Source organism: Nannospalax galili, unplaced genomic scaffold (assembly GCF_000622305.1).
Source record: "Nannospalax galili isolate Female #2095 unplaced genomic scaffold, S.galili_v1.0 scaffold1316, whole genome shotgun sequence".
Taxonomy (NCBI): Eukaryota; Metazoa; Chordata; class Mammalia; order Rodentia; family Spalacidae; genus Nannospalax; species Nannospalax galili.
The window spans coordinates 908,288-927,426 of NW_008337765.1; the positions used below are offsets into that span (position 1 = coordinate 908,288).

The 19,139-nt window shown below is 38.7% G+C and overlaps 1 protein-coding gene across 1 annotated transcript in view; it reads right to left on the reverse strand.

Annotated features, from left to right (window-relative positions):
* The window catches only part of Clybl (citrate lyase beta like), a 257,037-nt gene that overhangs the window by 10,849 nt on the left and 227,049 nt on the right, over positions 1 to 19,139 (reverse strand). The window contains exons 4-7 of the mRNA XM_008832726.3: positions 18,834 to 18,935; positions 16,987 to 17,080; positions 15,587 to 15,754; positions 11,085 to 11,209 (exon numbers count right to left, since the gene is read on the reverse strand). Of these exons, the coding sequence (XP_008830948.1) occupies positions 11,085 to 11,209; positions 15,587 to 15,754; positions 16,987 to 17,080; positions 18,834 to 18,935 (489 nt within the window). The remainder of the gene's footprint in view (positions 1 to 11,084; positions 11,210 to 15,586; positions 15,755 to 16,986; positions 17,081 to 18,833; positions 18,936 to 19,139) is intronic.

The window sequence follows — 19,139 nt, forward strand, 5'->3', positions numbered from 1 at the left end:
AAAAAAAAAAAGAACGTAACAGGCTTTGCACCTGACTGGAGTCAGGAAGGGCCTTCAGCCCCTGCCTCAAAGCCAGGCTCTGAGAGGCTACAGAAAGTGGGGATCTGCCACCTTGGGCAGCAAGGTCAGTTTTCCAAGTTGAAACTTGAAGAAGACCCACCAATCCCTTCCATAGGTCCCCAGACCTTTCCTCAGCTCCATGGCCTTCAAAACTCACAGAACAGAACCCTTAATGCGGCACAGAATGGAAGCCTTTGTCTGGTCCCTATGCATCGCTAGTTGCCTGTCTGGCATGGCCTGAGAGGATAGCGGGACCATCTGCTCACTCCACACAGCCCCTCTGTGACGTTTCCTCAGAGGAGGATACTTTCCAGAGTGAGTGTCCTATGAGGTGGTATTCATTTGGTACCCCGCAGCTGTGATGAAAGTTTACAAACACTCACAGGGAGGAAAGTTCTTGCTTTTCTGGGTTTTACTCTTGGAGGCCCATTGCTGCAGAGGTTTGGGCTCAGCCACACTTGTGCTCGAATTCACAGATGCCTAGTCCTTTGCCTCTGTTGTGAGGATTTAAGAAAGCATGCAATGGCCTTACAGGTTCTAGGTTGATGAGAGCCCTTACTGCACAACACTGGTCCCTCTGTCACCTGTGCTATGACAGGTAACTGTTGTCTCCACCACTGCCAATACTAGAGCCTCTACTCTGACAGCTATTGCTACCACCAGGGCCACAGCCATGGTGATTATGGCTATCTCTTGCTGTTCACATTGCAGTCATTGTTAGCTATAGTATATATTTATATATGCTGTTATTTGTATTGGGTGGGCCGGGGCACATGCATGGTGCACATGTGGAGGTCAGAGGAAATTTTGCAAGCGTCAGCTCTCTCCTGTCACTAGGTAGGGCCCAGGGATCAAACTCAGGTTGTCAGATTTAGCAACAGGCAACTTTACCCTCTGAGCTATCTTGCCAGCCCAGCCAAAGACACTTACTCCCATTTGTCATAGAAAATCCACTGAGGAGCAGAGCATCAGACATAACAGGATTGGATTTCAAAGTAGCTTTAAGAACTTAACAGTTTGAGACATATTCACATTGCAAATATGAGTAAAGGCAGACACATGCCAAAACTTCCCACTAAACTCTCACAAATCATAAACGTAGCTGTCTCTTTAAGAAACTAGACTCAAGGGGCTGGAGAAATGGCTCAGCAGTTAAGAACACTAACTGTTCTTGCAGAATACCCTGGTTCGAATCCCAGCACCCACATGCAGCTAATAACTGTCCGTAACTCCAGTCCCAGGGAATCCGGCAGCCTCTTTGGACCTCTGAGGGCATTGGATGACATGGGTGCACTTACCTACATGCAGGCAATACATGCATATACATTAAATAAAAATAATAAATATTAAAAAAAAAAAGAAACTAGACTCAAGAGTGCTGGATATTTGACAAGCATCAGTTGGAAAACAAATAGATTAAAAAGAATTGAGAGACTCGGACTACTAGCCTGAGAAGACACTCATCAAATGGCTGTAATCAGAAATCGGGAAACTGGTTTACCCTGTAGGAGGAGGTACTGTGATGAGGGACTGAGTTTTGCAGCAGATGATGGACAGGAAAAGGAACAGATGTCTCAAAGACAAATAGCCAGATGTGTTTATCAAAAACGGAGTAAATTCCTGAAATGTGGAAAGGGGATGGGTGTGGGATGAAAAGGCAATGCTGACATTTAGCTCCATTTTTGTTTGTTTGTTCTGAGGCAGGGTCTTCCTGTAGCTCCAGGTGGCCTGAAACTTGCTATGTAGACCAGGCTGGCCTTGATCTCAGAAAGGTCCACCTGCCTCTGCCTCTCAAGGGCTGGAATTAAAGGCTCAGCAACATATAAAAGAGGATGCATAAAATCTGGTTCTTACTCTATGCAGAAAACAAAAAAAATCTACATGGCCTACTTGGCAAGACTAATTCAAGAGAACTTTACTGAAAATTTTAGAAAGTCAGGGGTGAAGTAGAAATTCTGGAAGGTGGGTTTCAGAAGCCAGGCTGGAAAGGCTGAGGCAACTAAACAGGAGGAGAACCGATGAAGTGAACTGAGTCAACTGTCTTGATTTGTGATCAGTTACCAGTCATATACAGATGGACCAGAGTCAGCTTTACCTTACAAATCCCAGGGGAAACCAACAAACCTTCTGTTTTAAAAACTGTTCCCAAGGTCTCTGAAACATAAAGATTTATCTGGAAATGGTATTCATGAAAATGATCAGACAGGAATAGATAAGCCTTTATTTTAAATGACTTTTGATAAGGATACCTAGAAAGACCAAGTTGGCTAGACAGCTATTTGCTAAGATAAGAACAAATGGATTTCCAAGAGTACTGAACTCTAAAGGCATTTCTAAATTTGCTACGAGTTTGAATTTTGTGCTCCATTGTCCCAGGCTTTTAGAAAATGGCTGTATTAAGGTATGATTTACATAGCATAAAACTCACCCACTGTCAGTGTACAATTTGCTGATGTTCTAGTAATTACATAGTATTGGGCAACCATCACATTCATGTCTGATCTCTTTTTCCCTCCCTCCCTCTTTTCCTTCCTTTTGTTTTTGGAAGGAATGAATCCTAGATAAATATCATGGGACTGAGCTACACACCCAGCCTTCAGATTTCTTTTTGAAATTAGGTATCTTATTTAATTAAAAATAATTTAGGGGGCTGGAGAGACGGCTCAGTGTTTAAGAGCACTGGCTGCTCTTGGAGAGGACCCAGGTTTGAGTGCCAACACCCACAAGGCAGCTAAAAACCGTTCAATGGGATTTGATGCCATCTTCTGACCTCCGTGGTAATTGCATAATATGGGTACACTTACACATAGGTAGGTAATACACTCATACACGTAAAATAAAAATAAAAAAATATTAAAATAATAATTTAAGTTAGATAAACATATAATTGGCCAAATGCTTAAACTTTTTTATTTAAAATACTTCAGGTTGGGCTGCAGATATAGCTCAGAGTACTTACATAGCATACAGAAAACCCTGGGTTCAGTTCCCAGCACCATGGAAAACCAGGAGTGGGACACACACCTGTAATCCCAGCACTCTGGGGTGGAGGTAGAAGGATTATAAATTCAAGGCCATCTTCAGCTGTGTAGTAAGTGGAAAGCCAGCCAGTATATACGCGACCCTGTCACAAATCATCCAACCAACCAAGCAAAGAAATGAATCAACATTATTTCATGTCAAATATAAGCTACAATTACTAAAGGGAAAACCAGAGAGTAAATTCCACATTATTGCAATGAATAGCTAAGACCAACAATGCTAAACTTCTAGGTTTATTATTTTTTGAAAGCAGATATAAATGGGCTAATATAAACTAAAAAGAATATAAGATTAGTAAAACGCTGATGAAATTTTTGAAGATGAAAACATTTCTTTTAATCTTTTTAGAGGGCAGCAAAAGTCAGTATCACACATACTGATAAATGATGGGCGTGTGGCACACACTTGTAATCCCAGCCCTCAGAAGGCAGAATTTGGGAAATGACTATGAGTTTGAACCCAGCCTGGTCTAAATAGTAATTTCTAGGCCAATCAGAGCTACAGAGAAAAATCTTGTCTCCAAATAAAAATAAAAATAAAAAATAATTCTTTTCAGCATTGTCAGAAATCTGTAAATCAGTTAGCTCAATAGTATTTACTAAATGTGTTTCATGCATACATTTCTTTCCACAATGGTAGACTACAATAGGGAAACATATAAGACAGTGGGGAGAATTCCTTGTTCTTTAGGATAGCAGAGAAAAATTGTTCCATGATTTTTTCCCATCAAGGCCCACTAAAGGGGAAGAAAATAGGGAATTCTAGAAATGTTTGACATATTTTTAATAACATAAAATATCATTTTCTTGCTTTTTGTGTAAATAAGAATGATACAATTCCAAAAATCAAGCAAGAAAAAAAAAAAAAAAGTCATGGTGGTGCATGCCTGGAGGCAGAGGCAGGTATATCTCTGTGAGTTTTAGGCCAACCTGGTCTACATAGGGAGTTCCAGACCAGTCAGTGCTACCTAGGAGACCCTGTCTCAAAACAAACAAGAAACCCAAAAAAAACAAAAATTGGGGCTGGAGAGATGACTCAGTAGTCAAGAGTGCTTACTGCTCTTGCAGAGGTCCTGAGTTTAGCTCCCAGGACTCCTGTCAGGCACCTCTCAACTGCCTGTAACTCCAATTCCAGGAGATCTGACCCCTCTGGCCTCCACAGATACTGTACTCATGTGTACATACCCCCATCCCACATACACATAATTAAAAACAAATCTTAAGTGGGGGCTGGAGAGATGACTCAGTGGTTAAGAGCACTGACTGCTCTTGCACAGGACCTGAGTTCAAATCCCAGCACCCACATGGCAGCTAACAACTGTCCATAATTCCAGCTCCAAGTGATCCAACCTCTTCTTTTCACCTCCATGGGCATGGCACAACATGGATGCACTTACATACATGCAGGCAATATACTCATAAAAATAAAAATAATTTTAAGTATATATTATTGTTATTATTATTATTATTATTATTATTTTGGTCTTTTTGAGACAGGGTGTCCCTGTAGCCCAAGCTGGCCTGGAACTATATAGACCAGGCTGGCCTTGAATTCACAGAAACTCACAGAGATCCACCTGCCTCTGCCTCCTAAGTGCTGGGACTATAGGTGTGTGCCACCACACCCAGCAAGAATATATTTTTAAGTCTTAAAAAAAAAAAAAAAAAAAAAACTCACCAAAAGTTCAAAGAATCCCCAAACTTCTCTACTATAATCAGTTAAAGAAGAAAAGGCAAGGGCTGCTGGTGGGGTGTGACCAGGGTGTGGGGAGACAGAAAGACATGAAGAAAAGGAAGAGTGAACACAGCACACAGTAAGAACCAAATGAGGGGTGCACTGGTCCTTTCCTGGCCTGCCATGTGCACCTTGCTGTGGGACACAGTGACAGCCAGGCTGTGTATGCGCTGCCACAGGGAGAACTGGGGGTATGACTGTAGGTGCAGATCCTGGGACTGGGAGGAAACTAAGCTTTGGGCTACATGGTCTTTCATTGCTAAGGTTTCTCCAGTTGTTTACTCTGACAGTTTCCAATAAACTTGGGGCAGTTGAAGGGATCATAATAGGAGTGTGGCGTGGGGCTTACAGTGAACAGAGCCTATCAAGAGGCCTTCCTGGGGCAGAGTAGATGGACAAGGACAGGCAGGACTGGGAAGGACGGAGCTACACACTGAGGGTGGGGATGGACAGTGTGGGGAGAAGGGATGGGCATATGGAAACTCTTCTTTCCTTCCTTGCTGGTTTCTGCTCGTGCTCAAAAACATGTATGTGTTTGTGTATGTGTGCGTGTGTAAATCTGAACTACCCACATTCACATCTTGATAACGGGAATACTTCGGACATTCTATCCTCGGCTGAGGAGATGGCTCAGTGAGTAAAGTCAGCTCTTGCTGCACCAGCACAAAGACCTGAGTTCGGGTCCTTAATACTTGTGTAAAAGCAAGGCTTTGTGTGCTGTGCTGTGTGTCTATCCCCAGTGCTGGGAAGTGGGAGGATTGCGGTGGTGGGTGGGGGTGCTGGTCAGCTAGTCTAGCCAAAACTCCTGTCTAGCAAACTCCAGGCTCAGTGAGACATTGTCTCAAAAAGTAATATATATAGAGAGAGGAGCAGACATCTGATGTTGACCTCTGGCTTCCACACATGCACACGCAAGTGTGCCCACAACACAAGAAACATGCATACACCACACATACAAAAATATTTTAAAAATCAATCTAGTCTATCAGTATGAATATTTATTGCTGCCCAACAGAAACTACATTTGTGCTATGTTCACATATTTATTTATATGGTCACATATAAATGTTCTTATATTTATTTATGTAATCATAGCTTTATAACCCCTTGGACTTGGAAAATCTTTTTTGGGTGCAATTTTCTGATTAGAAAATTGGGGGGGGCGGTTTATCTAGCTACAAGAATGACATTTAAAAATAAATATATGGGAAAGTAACCCTTAAAAAAATATAAATCTGGAGTAAAAATACTCTGATTATAATATCCTTAAGAATGGGTTTCAAATTAAGGATGAAGCAAATATTAGACTTAACCTATACAAACAAACAAACCCTTTTATCCCTTAATGCTAGCTAGGCCATTTGCATCTAAAAACAAGAGACTAATACATGACCAGTGCGGGAATTTCACTGCCCTGTAATTTTTGTTGTTGCTGTTAAAAAAAAATTGCAATTTGGTATGAATCAAATCAATCAGAAAGTCATCATTGGCACACTTAGCTTTCCTAAGAACTGGACTTTTAAAAGTTAATATTATGGCATATAGCTCTGAAAATACTAAATGAACAGAGACATAAAGGAGAAAAAGCAATTACCAAGAATCTCAAAAGTAGATTTCTGCCCCTTCATCTTTCATTTTCACCCAGACTCACTGGGTACTAGCTGGAGTATTCCTGCTCAGAAATAAAGGGGGAGCTGTGGGTGGTGGGGTGGGTGGCTGTGGAAGACACACTGTCATCTATTAGTGGAATCAACCCTTTCAGTTGACAAAGACAACAACCAAATCTTTAGATGGTTTATTTGATCTGCATGAAAGGGTGGCAGTGGGGATTTCTGGCACTTGAATAAGCGGAAACAATATTTTTGGCTAGAGAGATTTCTCCTGAGTTCTCTCAGGGAGCCTTCAAGAGAGCCATCTGGACTAAACAGTGTTTCTTTTGTAAAGCCCTGCGTTTAGAAACATAAAGAAAAGGTGTGGGAGCCATAATCAGATACCTATGGAAATCATTTATCTTGAAGGGGGCAATTTAGTCCCGCTTGCAATTTTTGAGATGAAAAGATTTATGTAAGGAAACAACTCTTTCTGTTTCTTTCTTTAATAAAAGATATATTTGTAGTTGATGTTCCAATGTGGAAGTGCTTATTAATGTTAACTCATTAATCTGCACTGTTGTTCTTTTGTGAGTGAGATGCCTCAGTTACCCGTGATATTGACAGTTGTTATGTCATGAGGGGACCTTGTCTTTGACCTTCATAATTGTTAATGGAACCTAGACTTTGAAGATGAATGTTCCCCTGCTCCCTTGGTCTTTAGCCAGCATGTGAAGCCATGTCATGGATGAAAATACTAAAAAAGTTAAAAGACAACCCTTCTACACCTAAGTAACACACTTACAGCAGTTACAAAGCAAAACCATGCTTGTAGCTGATACGCAAGAACCTGTATATTCTAACAAAATATCTTCAAAAACTATCAGATATTATATATATACATATATATTTTCTGTTCCTTCATATATTTTCTGTTAGAGCCTCCATTTGGAAAAAGATAATTCTTATCTTGAGATTTCCTTTGATTAGTGCCTTTTTTAAAAAAAATGGACTGTTTCCTTTAGCTGTCATTTTTGCCTAATAAATGACAAATGAGAGAAAAAATTTAGCACTAAAGTCATAGGACAGGTATGAAAAATATGCCATATCAAATATACTTTTAGATATTGTGTTAATGTATATGTGATATGTACTTCTGTATAAATTACAGTTTCTATTGACATCAATAGTAACTAATTATTTGAAATGCTTCCATTTTAATTACCCCATTTTCACATTATGTAAAATTCTTAGTGGATTAAAAAGAGAACTATTAAAGTTATATCTCTTCATTAAAACTGTACTAAGTCCAGTTCTTAATGGAGAATTTTCAGACATATTGCAATAACATGATTATGAAAAAAATGATATAAATGGATAATTTTTAAGAAAATCCTTTATACATTTAAAGCAAATCACATGAAAATGATTTATCTCAGCTAAAATATTTCACCAAGTAAGTTGAAGCTAAAAAAACTAAAGATATGCAGGTTGTATCTCAAAATACATTTTTCTGGAAGGACAGAGAGATCAATTTGGTTAATACTGTGGGTAAACACCTTGCTACTGATGTCAGTTAAATTTTAAAATATTTTTACTTTCCAGGAGTTAAAAATAAGAATAGAGATCATGTTGGATGAACTTCTTCTAACAGATTTTAGTAAGAGAAGTGATCCTAAGTGTTCTAATTTCAGGCTATTATTTCCATTCTTATTAAAGGGGAAGACTGGGCCAGGCAAAACTGGTTAGCCTGAATGTATCTTTTGAGTTTCCAGAAACAACGCAACTACAAGTACCTGCCAAACAGTCATAGAGGTTACAGGTTGAATATCATTATTTTTCTAATGTCAATTGCTTTTCACGTGATCTCATACTAAGGGCAATAGACTTCAACAGAATTTCCAACTAAAATAAAAGAAGACATTGTGACATCAAAGACTGAGCCCCAGTACCCTGGGATTTTTGTCATTAAGAGAGACAGGAAGAAAAAAGTAGGACTTTCATAATTATTATTATTTTAGTAAACATAAAGGACCCAGTATTAACTACAAACTTCAGCCATGCTTATAATTTAAGAATGGAGAGGGGGAAATGAGAGAAAAGAAAAGCTACATCATATTGCAATCTTGAGTCATTTCTACCTAATGAAATTAGCTAAATGAAAGTTTTATCAGAGGAGAGGGATAAGGCCTCAGGGAAATTTAAGACACAATGCATCCATTTCCCATCCTTGGGAGTCATCTGTGCTTTGGACAAAATATCCGGGGGTTCCTGTTTTCATAAGTGATTCCCATTAGAACTAAGACAGATTAGATGGTTGTGGGAGGTGAAACTTCCTACAACTAAGCACTTATTTGTACAAAATCTCTGCAAACAGAACTCACACTATTTAAACCCCTAGAACCCTTCAAGACCCTGAGTTACCTACTTGCATTCCCATTTTTTGTGGCCAGCCAGTTTATAGGCACAGTGAAAAAGAAAAAAAAAAAATGCTAACTGGATAAAATAACCATATGTCTCTACTGGAAGCTCCATTACTTGAATCATTTAAACCTCACCGGACAAAAAGCACCCGAGAATTCGCAAACCTCCACGAACTGGGCAGGGAAGAAGTGACCTAATGGGTAGCCAGTCCCCTGTGCTCCAATTTCTATGGTTCTGTGTTAAGAAAAGCTGGCCTGCCACACTGTTGTGAAAGCTTATACCCTAATTATACCTCAATAAGAGGGCACTTCTTCTTTGGACAAAAACAAACAAATAAACAAACAAACCAGCTCAGAATTTAACATTTACATTGCCATTATAAAGGCCTGGGCAATTTCCCATAGGAATAATATTTTCAAGATACAACAAAAAAGAGGACTCATCATCTTTATTCTAGAACCTAAACGCCAGGGAAAGAAGGTTTCTGGTCTGACTTTTGTTTGGGGGGTGGTGGTGAAATTTAGGGTAACCTCTATCAGACCCCATCTGCTTAAAATGTATCTGCCTCCAATGGGGGGGGGTCCAATGTGAAACTGTGTAGGTGGTTCATGGAGGCTGTACCAGCCCACATTGGAACTCTGCTTGTCATCATAAGGGAGCACATGCTGCCTCAGTTTCCTATCTTAGTAAGAACTGTTTGCACATCCTCAGCTGGCATAGGGCAGAACTGAGGGAAAGGGCATGGGATATGTGTGTGTGTGTGTGTGTGTGTGTGTGTGTGTGTGTGTGTGTAGCCAGGTGTATGAGGTGGGGGTGGATGGAGTTGTTTGCATATGTGCATGAAAGAGTCCACAGCTCTTCTCTCTAGGTATATATGTTTATTCATGGGATCTTCATTTTGGGTTGGGGGGGGTTATAGAAAAGAACATAAAACACAATTTCAATCTAAAATTGTTTTCTATGAAATGCATTGTTATCCTGTAGGCCACTGCTGATATGAGATGAAAGGATGTGATGTATCATAAAACCGGTGTATGTCCAAACTGGATGTTTCCAATGTAACATGTTCTGCCTTGGGGGGGGGAGCGGTTCGGGGGGGACGACATGAGGGAAGGAAGGAAAGGAAGAGAGGGAGAAAAAGAGGATGTATGCATGGTCAGAGTTGAAGGCTGACACCCATAGGGAATGACCCATCTAAAATTGTTACTCGTTCACAAGCCCTGGGATTTTCATATGTGTTTGCCTTCAGTGAATGTGCAAAGGACATTTCTCACAGTGTCCACCACTCAAAACCAGTTTTACTTCTTCTCTGCCATTTTAAAATTTATTTTTTTACACAAGGGAAACCATTTAACATTTAGGGCCTTGATAATTTTTCAATATTCAAATCATTCTGCATTGTACATGTGATGACTTCATTCCTTATGGATGTCACAGGCTGAGTTTAGAGATGACCTCCAGGATAGATTTGTAAATGCAACTTTCTCTCCTCTCCTCTTAAAAAGAGGCAAACAGTATTATTGCAAATAACCTTTAAGATAATTAACTGACAATACTGCAGCTAGCCTAAACTCTTCCTTCAGGCGACACCTAATTTAAGTGTTACTGGCACAAAGTGGAGACAGATTGCGCATTACCACTGCAATATTTACATAGCAGAAACCCACAGAGCAGGAAACGCGAGGCTCAGTGATGCACTAAATTAGAACAACCATACTCCAGTGTTAATTTGCCTCCCATTCTTTCCAAGACTCAGGTCCAGAAATCAGTACAAATACATATACAACCTCCCACTCTTAAATGAGTAAACCTGAAAGATGTTTGTACTTTTTCTCCCTGTGCCCTCCTCCCCTGAATGAAAATAACTTGAAATTTATTTCTTTTCTCCACAAGAACCATTTGGTCAAACTGTGTTTATTTCATTGCAACTTGTTCTCACTTTGATCTGAAATTATTTTCATATAAGGTAGTTAAAGAGACTTTTATTTTCTCTAAGGCTGCCAATATATCTCATGACAAAAAAATAATAATAAAGTCAAAGAAGAGACTCAATTGGTGAGATATTTAGGAAAGGGTAAGGCACATCTGCCTTCAGCAATTTTCTCACGAATAAATCTTATTTCCACTCTCCTTACCACCAAATAAAATGAGTTTTCCTCAAGCCATTTGAACAGGTTTTTTTTTTTTTCATCCTCCCCCCACAGCATTTTTTGAAGGCGTAGATATTACATTTACCTTTCCTAACTGCTGATGCTGCTTAAAGGCGGCAATCAGTTCTTCGGCCCACTGAATCTTTTCTGGAGTGGGAGTAAATTGCTCTTGGACCACTGCAATTTGGTTAGGGTGGATCACCTGCTTACCTGCGAAGACAGTAAACACATGAAAGATTTGTACAACAGACACATGTACAAATGAACTATGCCCACTGAAGAATGCCTCTGCTTCCCTCGCAGACTAGATACTAAAAAATTAGCTTAGAGCTTTTTTTATTTTTAAGAAACAAAGCAGTACAAAATAAAAGCCACAATCAGACAGGCTTTTCCAGAACACCACGTTAAGAATGAACACAACAGTGGAAGTGGCTGTGTTTTAGACTCTATAGAAGTGCCGCTCAGAAGAGATAATCTCTTATTTTCTTTTAGTTACAGGTGGGTGAATGAGGAGGCGGCTTGTTGAATAACTCCTTTGCTAGGAACTTGAGAGGATAATATCTGCAAATTATTGTTTTTAACAGAAGGTAGAATAAAATTAAATGAGAACTTTAAAATTTCTAAGTTGTCTTTGCTTATTTGGTAGGATCAGGCAATGTCTGAGTTCTTTCAGAACTGACATGTCCATTTGCATCAAGCTAATAGAAACAGATGTTAGGATCATGTTGATACCGAATACTGCCTTACAATGCTATATTTAATTTTCTTTTTGAGCATGTCACTTCTAGCATGCATCTATTTCAGTGAAAACACTGTTTCTAGGATTGTGAAATAAAAGGCAGATTTGAATACTGTGCCTTCTAGAGTATTCTACTTAAATTCTTTAAAAATAAAAATATAACAAAATTTCTTTATCCAAAAATATATCCGTATTTTCCCTTGCTGCTTATCTCTGAAAGCTGGCCATATCTTCTTTTCTAGCACGTTATACTAATTACAAGAAATATCATCTAAGCAGAAACACCTTCAAAAATCTTTGTGATCCTTTTTGAAGTTTAAGGATTCTTAAATGAAAACATCATACACAAACACACACACACACACACACACATATAGGAGTCAAAGGAGTTTTGAAATCATAAACAATTTAATATCAGGGAAGTATGGAATTTAATCAGGTCTTAATAAAATGCAATATAATTTAATGTCATAATAATGATGAGATTATGTTTTATTATATAATAAAGTTATGGACATAAATTGACTCTCTAAAGATGATGTATATTTAATAGCTATTTACTCTCCTAAATACATTTGTTGCTGTGTCAATTTGCTTGCTTCTGAAATACTTGCTTTAACATTTGCCACTAAAAATGACATCTAAATGTTTTATAAAATGCCAGTTTCTATTATTGTTGTTATTCTGTTGAGTAGAAAAAGGAACGATGTTTGTAAAAATAATTTTTAAAAGGTTTTGTGTTAGGGTTTCAAGAGAAGAAATTTAAGTGGATACGTAAAACAATGCATTTTTTAAACCCTGGCATAATTAAAATGCCCTTATGGTCTTATTTCATTCTTATCTGTCTACATAGTGGGAAAATATTACAGACCTATGTAAGTAAAGGGCTTCAAAATATTTGAAGACTAATTTCTGGAAGCAAAATGAGTTACAATGAAAATTCTTTTCAATAGTAGTTATCGATCATATATATTTAGCTAATCTAAGGGTTGGTACAATATTATTTTAAAAGGTTGTCGGTGCTCGGTAGTCACTTCTCACTGTTAATCCTGAATTTCATAATTTATGTACATAATTTACGTTGATGTACAACAAGGCAGATTTCACAGGAACTTCTCAGGACAGGCACTATAAGTTGAGGAGCAAACACAACTAATTGGAATTCTGTGATGTCTCCGATAGGTCTGAAGCACCTTTGTTTCAGTCAGAGGCTCTTAAGGTATATGTTAGGTTTTAAAAATCTATGTGTAATCTCACCTGAGTTCTTTACCATGTATACTGCAATGACTGTATAACAGGCTTTAATGCCATGTGGGAATGAAGCAAATATTTTATCCAGAAGAGTTGTTATTGACAAGTTACCGAGGGGGTGCAAAATCAGACGACATTAAAATTTATGACCATGAAATCCTTTTTACAGTACCACTTGATATATCTTGCTTTAAATCAATACCTGTCAAGTCTTTTAGGTAACTGTATGATGGTATCATTTTCGCTTTCTATAAAAGACTGCAAAAAAAAATTAGGAAACCTGTATTTCATCTAATTTATCCTCTTTCTTCTCAGCTTCATAGTGGCTATGATGACTAAGACAGCTGGCAAAGCTTTCTCCCACATTCAGCTTGGGTGTCTTTCTATTATTTAAAAAATCCTAAAGTTAATGGCTATATATACAGCCAATAGATCGATTTTAAATCCATCAACATGAGTTGGTGCCCCACGTAGTAATGGTGTGATGCTAACTTTTTAAAACCTACAACTCATTAGAAATATGTATATGTATATATTTAAACATAAATTTTTAAAGTACAGACAATCCTCACCCAGCATCATGGATAACACGATGCTTCTGTTGGGTTTTAAGCCCTTTGACCACCCGCTTCAGATAAAGATTGTACAGTTAGGCACAACCCTGTCTCTTTCCTTCCCCCTTTCCCTTTCTTGTTCAAGGCCCAAGATATGGTGATTAAATTTCAAAAAATTAGTTCTCATAAAGAATGAGTGTCATAAAATAGTAAGAGCACACATTTAAAAAAATGACTATCCATAATCTCATCTTTTGATTACCTTTTATTACATATAGAAATATAGCTGGACCACAATGCCCTCTCTAAAAATCAAGAAATATGTATGGAGCGTGGCCTCAGCTTACAGCCTCATTCACTTGGATGGACAATGGGCACTGTGCCCTCAGTGCCTCCCCAATCGCCTGCCTCCATCTTTCTGTGATCTAATGCTCCCCGTTGGGCAGAAACAATAGTGCCAGGCCCACAAGTTCTTCGTGCTGAGTTGGGCACAGTCTAGAAATTTAAACCGGATTTGAAATAGCTTGTGTTCTGAGATTGAATTGGGGACTGATTTAATTCAGTCCTGATCTCGGAGAAACCTTTGAGCCCCAGAGGAAACTGGGGGGGAAAAAAAAACCCTAAGAAGACCAAGGGCTGGTGGCTGAAGCCAGGGCTCTCTCTTTTCTATTGAATTAGTTCTCATTTTAGAGCAACATCTGGCTGCCTGGCAGCCAGTGCCACATATTTTAGGCCAACGACATCAAGGTCTATTAGATAAATTTCATGGGGTTTTTCCTCCAACTTTTCCACTTGGGCAACATCCTAACCACCTGCTGGAGGCAAGGACAGGCATACCCGAAGCATTGATGGGGAATTCCTTTCTTTCTTAGACACCATTTAATTTGGGGAGCGATTATTTAATAATAGTTCAGATAATTGAAAAATATGTCTGGATAAGAGATTATATTTTAACTTTTTAAAATTAGGGTTTTGTATTTATTTAAGTGTTCTATTAAATACAAAATCAAATGTCAGGCTTATTTAATTCTAACAACTATAATATTCTCTTTTAAGTCTTTCCATTTTTTTTTTAGATTAAATCACCCTCCAATAAGATAGATTTTACATTTCAAGGCACATTATGAAACTTTCAGTTAAATCCTAACTAGATATAATATCAAAATATTTATAAAAGGGATGAATAACAGATGCTTGTATTTTTTCTTCTGATTGGGTGTATTTCTAGTGTTAATCTTAGAACTTTCATCCAAGAATAAACAAGAATGAAAGAATGTGGTGCTTTATCCCACAGCTGCCTCGTGTGCGTGTGTGTGTGTGTGTGTGTGTGTGTGTGTGTGTGTGGCGCATTTGGGAGTGTACATATGTAACTGCACAGAGTTATTTATGAATAAGAGTCTATTATGGTTTGAAAATATAGATTTTTGTTGCAAAAATATGATTTTCAGTTGGTCCCTGGACTCATGGGGACAGGAGCAAGGAACACAATGCTGGTTGTCAGCTGCTTCCCTGTACCACATGAGACTGAGAGTGCCCACTGACCCCAGTGCCAGTCGATACCCGTAGGTGTCGCCAGGTATGCATACACTTATTGGACGGTACAGGAAGAAGGAGGGCCTTGAAGTGGCTGAAGAATTAAAAAAAAAAAAAAAAGTTATGGGTAAAAATCAAGTCACAGGCAATATCATCAATTGTTTTAAAAAAGAAATAATCTATTTTAGGAAAAATTTCTTCTATTCATCAGTCCAAATTCTTGTAATTATTCACTTAAAGACACTTCTGTAATAAGCCCCCTCCCTTGCCTGGAATTCGCCAAAACTATTAATAAGACAGAGGGAAAATGGTAACAAACACGAGGAGAAAATACAGTAAGGGGGTCTGCATTTTGATTTGCCTGCACAGGTGGCCCTTTCATGCTGCAGATAGCGGGGTAAGAAGATGAGATATTTAAGACACGAAAAATACAATTTCTGGTTAAATTCTAGTTTCTGGAATGCCTGCTAATCTACACGCTGCCTTCTAAGATAGCACCAGGGACTGTACCGGTGAAGCCCATGGCGGCTGCTTCTCTCGACTGTCTGAGAAGCCCATCAGCATCCCGGAAGTCGATGTACACCAGGTCTATGGCTTGCAGGCCAAAGGCCTTTGCTATAACAACAATCTTCTGTCGGGCGTAGAGAATGTCTTGGGTCTCTGGCCTACTTGTTGCTCCTAGAAATAGGATATGCACAGAAAAAGGAGTCTTTAGCTTTAGAAACCAAGCCCGGGCATTTATTATAGAAACCCAGTTTATAAAGACGTGTGTTTCCCAAGGAACTGCTTCTCAGCAAAGTGATAACTCAGACACACGGGAAGACCCGGAGCAATTGAACTCACACGGGTCTGTTTCACTGGCAAGACATTTTTCTACATAATCACTTGTACATGCATCAAGAAAAGGCCCCTCCTCCATTTCAGGAGATGGCATTAGGGCCGCACCGATTCCAGATAGATTTTTTTCCTTTGTGTTATGGCTTAGAAAGTGTCAGTCCAAAGAAAACAGTCCAGGAAGCTATGCGGGGAGATGGCTCATTTCTTAGGCTGCAGGCAGAATGGAGTTTGCTGATCTTGTCATACTTGTGCAATGCTTGATCCTCACTAAGGTCCTAAGCTCCAGGGTTAGGTTGGAGGGCTTGGGGAAAGGGCAAGGCCCTTCTTTGGGGAGAGGTGGAAAGTTCCTATCTGCCTTTATAGTCCACTGAACTGTGGGACACACAAAAGTTTCCTGAGAAGACTTGTATTAAAATAAATTCTATTTTTCCCTCCTCTGTTTATACTTAGTCCACGATATCCACTACTCAGGAAAAACTGTCCCCAGATCTCTGGGACATGATTCTGAAAACACCCTTCAGGCATTAGCCATAGAAACACGGAGGTTAAGAGTTCAAGGGGTAGAGAACATGGGTGAACACCAGTAGAGCCTCAGGAAGTATTTAACAAGCAGGTAAACGTATAATCTATCTTTAAAAAATATTTGTCTACTATAATGTAGAAAACAATTTATTAAGGCTAATGTAAAAGTGTCTTCCCATTAAGTTTAGAGGCCCAGGCTGCCCACGTACTAATGTGATGACAAAATATTTAAGCCATTGTGAGGTTGTTTAAATGTTTATTAAAAGCGAAGTAGACTCTGTATATTTTTGAACATGCCTGAGGTTGCAATGGGCTTTTATTAGTTATTTTATAAATGAGCAGTAGTGATCATATCACATTCTGGAAGCAGGACCAGGAGGAGCCCTAAATTATCAGGAAGTAGTGGTCTGTCTATTGTCATGAAAAGCCATTGTCAGTGCTGGTACATATACATTGTTATGTAAATGTCAGTTTGTGAGGGGAGTAAAGAAAAAAATTATACAGAGAGAGAGAGAGAGAGAGAGAGAGAGAGAGAGAAATGATCTTGACACCTATGCTGGCCCGAAAATCTTCTCCTCCAAAAACGACTGCATCTAGAAAAAGGCCCACATGAGGCCCGAGCTTTAGTGTTTCTTCACACACTGCCTGGAAAAGAAAACAGAACAAAGTCTCACAAAAATGCATTCAATTCCAGAAAGACCCTGACACATTTTAGTTGAAGCAGACCTACAAATGCAACCCAAATTGAACCCTTCTCCGAGGGATTTACAGTCATCCAGATAAATCTCCCATGTGTGCTTGCCCTGAAAGATGGAGTATGTTCATATAGCCATAACTATTTATTACATAGCTAATGCTAAGTGTAGGTTACCAATTTCAAGAGAAATTTTGAGTGAACTCATTTAGCTTATACTATAAGTAATTCACGTTGCTCCAGAATTTGTTTTTGCTTAAAGAGACTCTTAAATAATAAACATAAAACCACAGGACAGAAGGAAAGAATTTTAAAAATCAAGCTAATTGGATTATTTGCATTAGGATCAAGTAAATGGTTTCAGGCTTGAAGTCACACAATACAAAACGTACAACTACTATGGAGGGGAAAATAAAAATGCAACAAGTCACCCACGACAGGAGAATAAAGCAACTCTGACATGTCTAAATGAAAGCACAGATGAGTAATGTTCGATGTACACAGAACCTTGAGTTGTGAGGCGTGGGGCTGTGATCTGCTAATCTACATGTGGATGGGGAAGAAATGAGGAAGTATGGGGAAACTGTTGATTAATTACAGGCACTGTAAGAGCTCCTAAGTACATTAAACAATAAAATGGTAAAACACTGCTTTAAAATGAAATCACTGTGTGCATCTCCTTGCAATTCAGGGATGTGCTCTCAATTACATTCGGAAAGTGCTACGGTGGGCTGGAGGAGTTTCTGTGATTATTTGTGTCACGAGACAAGGTTTGAAGCAGCCCCCAAACATTTGCACTCAGCCCCTCCTGCACGGTCCCAGGGGTCTCCAAAGTTTCCTCTAAGCATTTGCCTGCACAGTTTCTCTAGCTAGCACAGGTCAGCTATCTTTTTCCTTTGTTTTCAGTGATTTCTTTCTCCTGCCCTCTGGGTTGGAAGAAGACAAAACAAAATTAAAAAAAAACAAGGGCTAGAAACTCCGAGAAGGGGCATATAGGGGGTGCTACATGACTGTTCCTAGGTCAGGTAGAATGAGAGACATTTTGGAAAACAATATAAAGGCCCCAGTGATCAAGGGGAACAAACAAGTTGACTATGGATTTGGTAAGGCAGGTAGTTTAATATGGCCACTCAGTGGTTGAGATTTGGTCCAGCTAATCTTCTTCAGTGTGTATTAGAGGATATTTTATATTCTAATGTGGTAAACTGAAACAAGAGACTACAAATTATTTATGTATATGAATTTATAAACAGTAATCCTATCTACTAGAGATTACAGATAATGTTAACACAGAGCAACCAGGACATTTCTAGATAAAGAGGCAATTGTTAGAAAAAGCACAATTTAAATTTAATTCACAAAGGTGACAAAATAATCTTCCATGTACATTTAATCAATACATGTAATAATTCAAAGCATATATCGTGATTATTTACTTATGAGTAGTACCAGGGATGTAAAAACGTTTTCTTTAAATATTTAAGACTGAGAGCTTTTCCCTTCAACTTAACTACTTTCTTTGTCTTCAAAGGTGCTGACAACCTTGCTTTTGGGCTATGACAGATAACAAACAGTGCAAGTAGATTACTTTGTTTATAAATATTTCTAAAATTTTTTAAGTAGATATTAAAATGAAAACCAAAAGTTCTCTTTAGGTAATAAAAATAAAACACTAACTTATGTAATCATTTATGGCTTTCTTACCTTAAAATTGAGCAAACCCATTGCAGTTTCCACAAAGGGGATTAAATTCATTGGTTGTTCTAGTTTTCGGCCTTTTAAATGGAATGAAAATTTGTCTGAAAACTAAAATCAAAAGTGTCATAGGTGATTAGAGACAAAAATAGAGGTGCAATTCCTGAAATGTAGATGTAAAAGCAGGGTTTAACCTCCTTCATCCACACTAAAGAATTGGGAAAAAGAAAGGGAGGAGAGGGAGGGAGGGAGGGAGGGAGGGAGGAAGGAAGGAAGGAAGGAAGGAAGGAAGGAAGGAAGGAAGGAAGGAAGGGA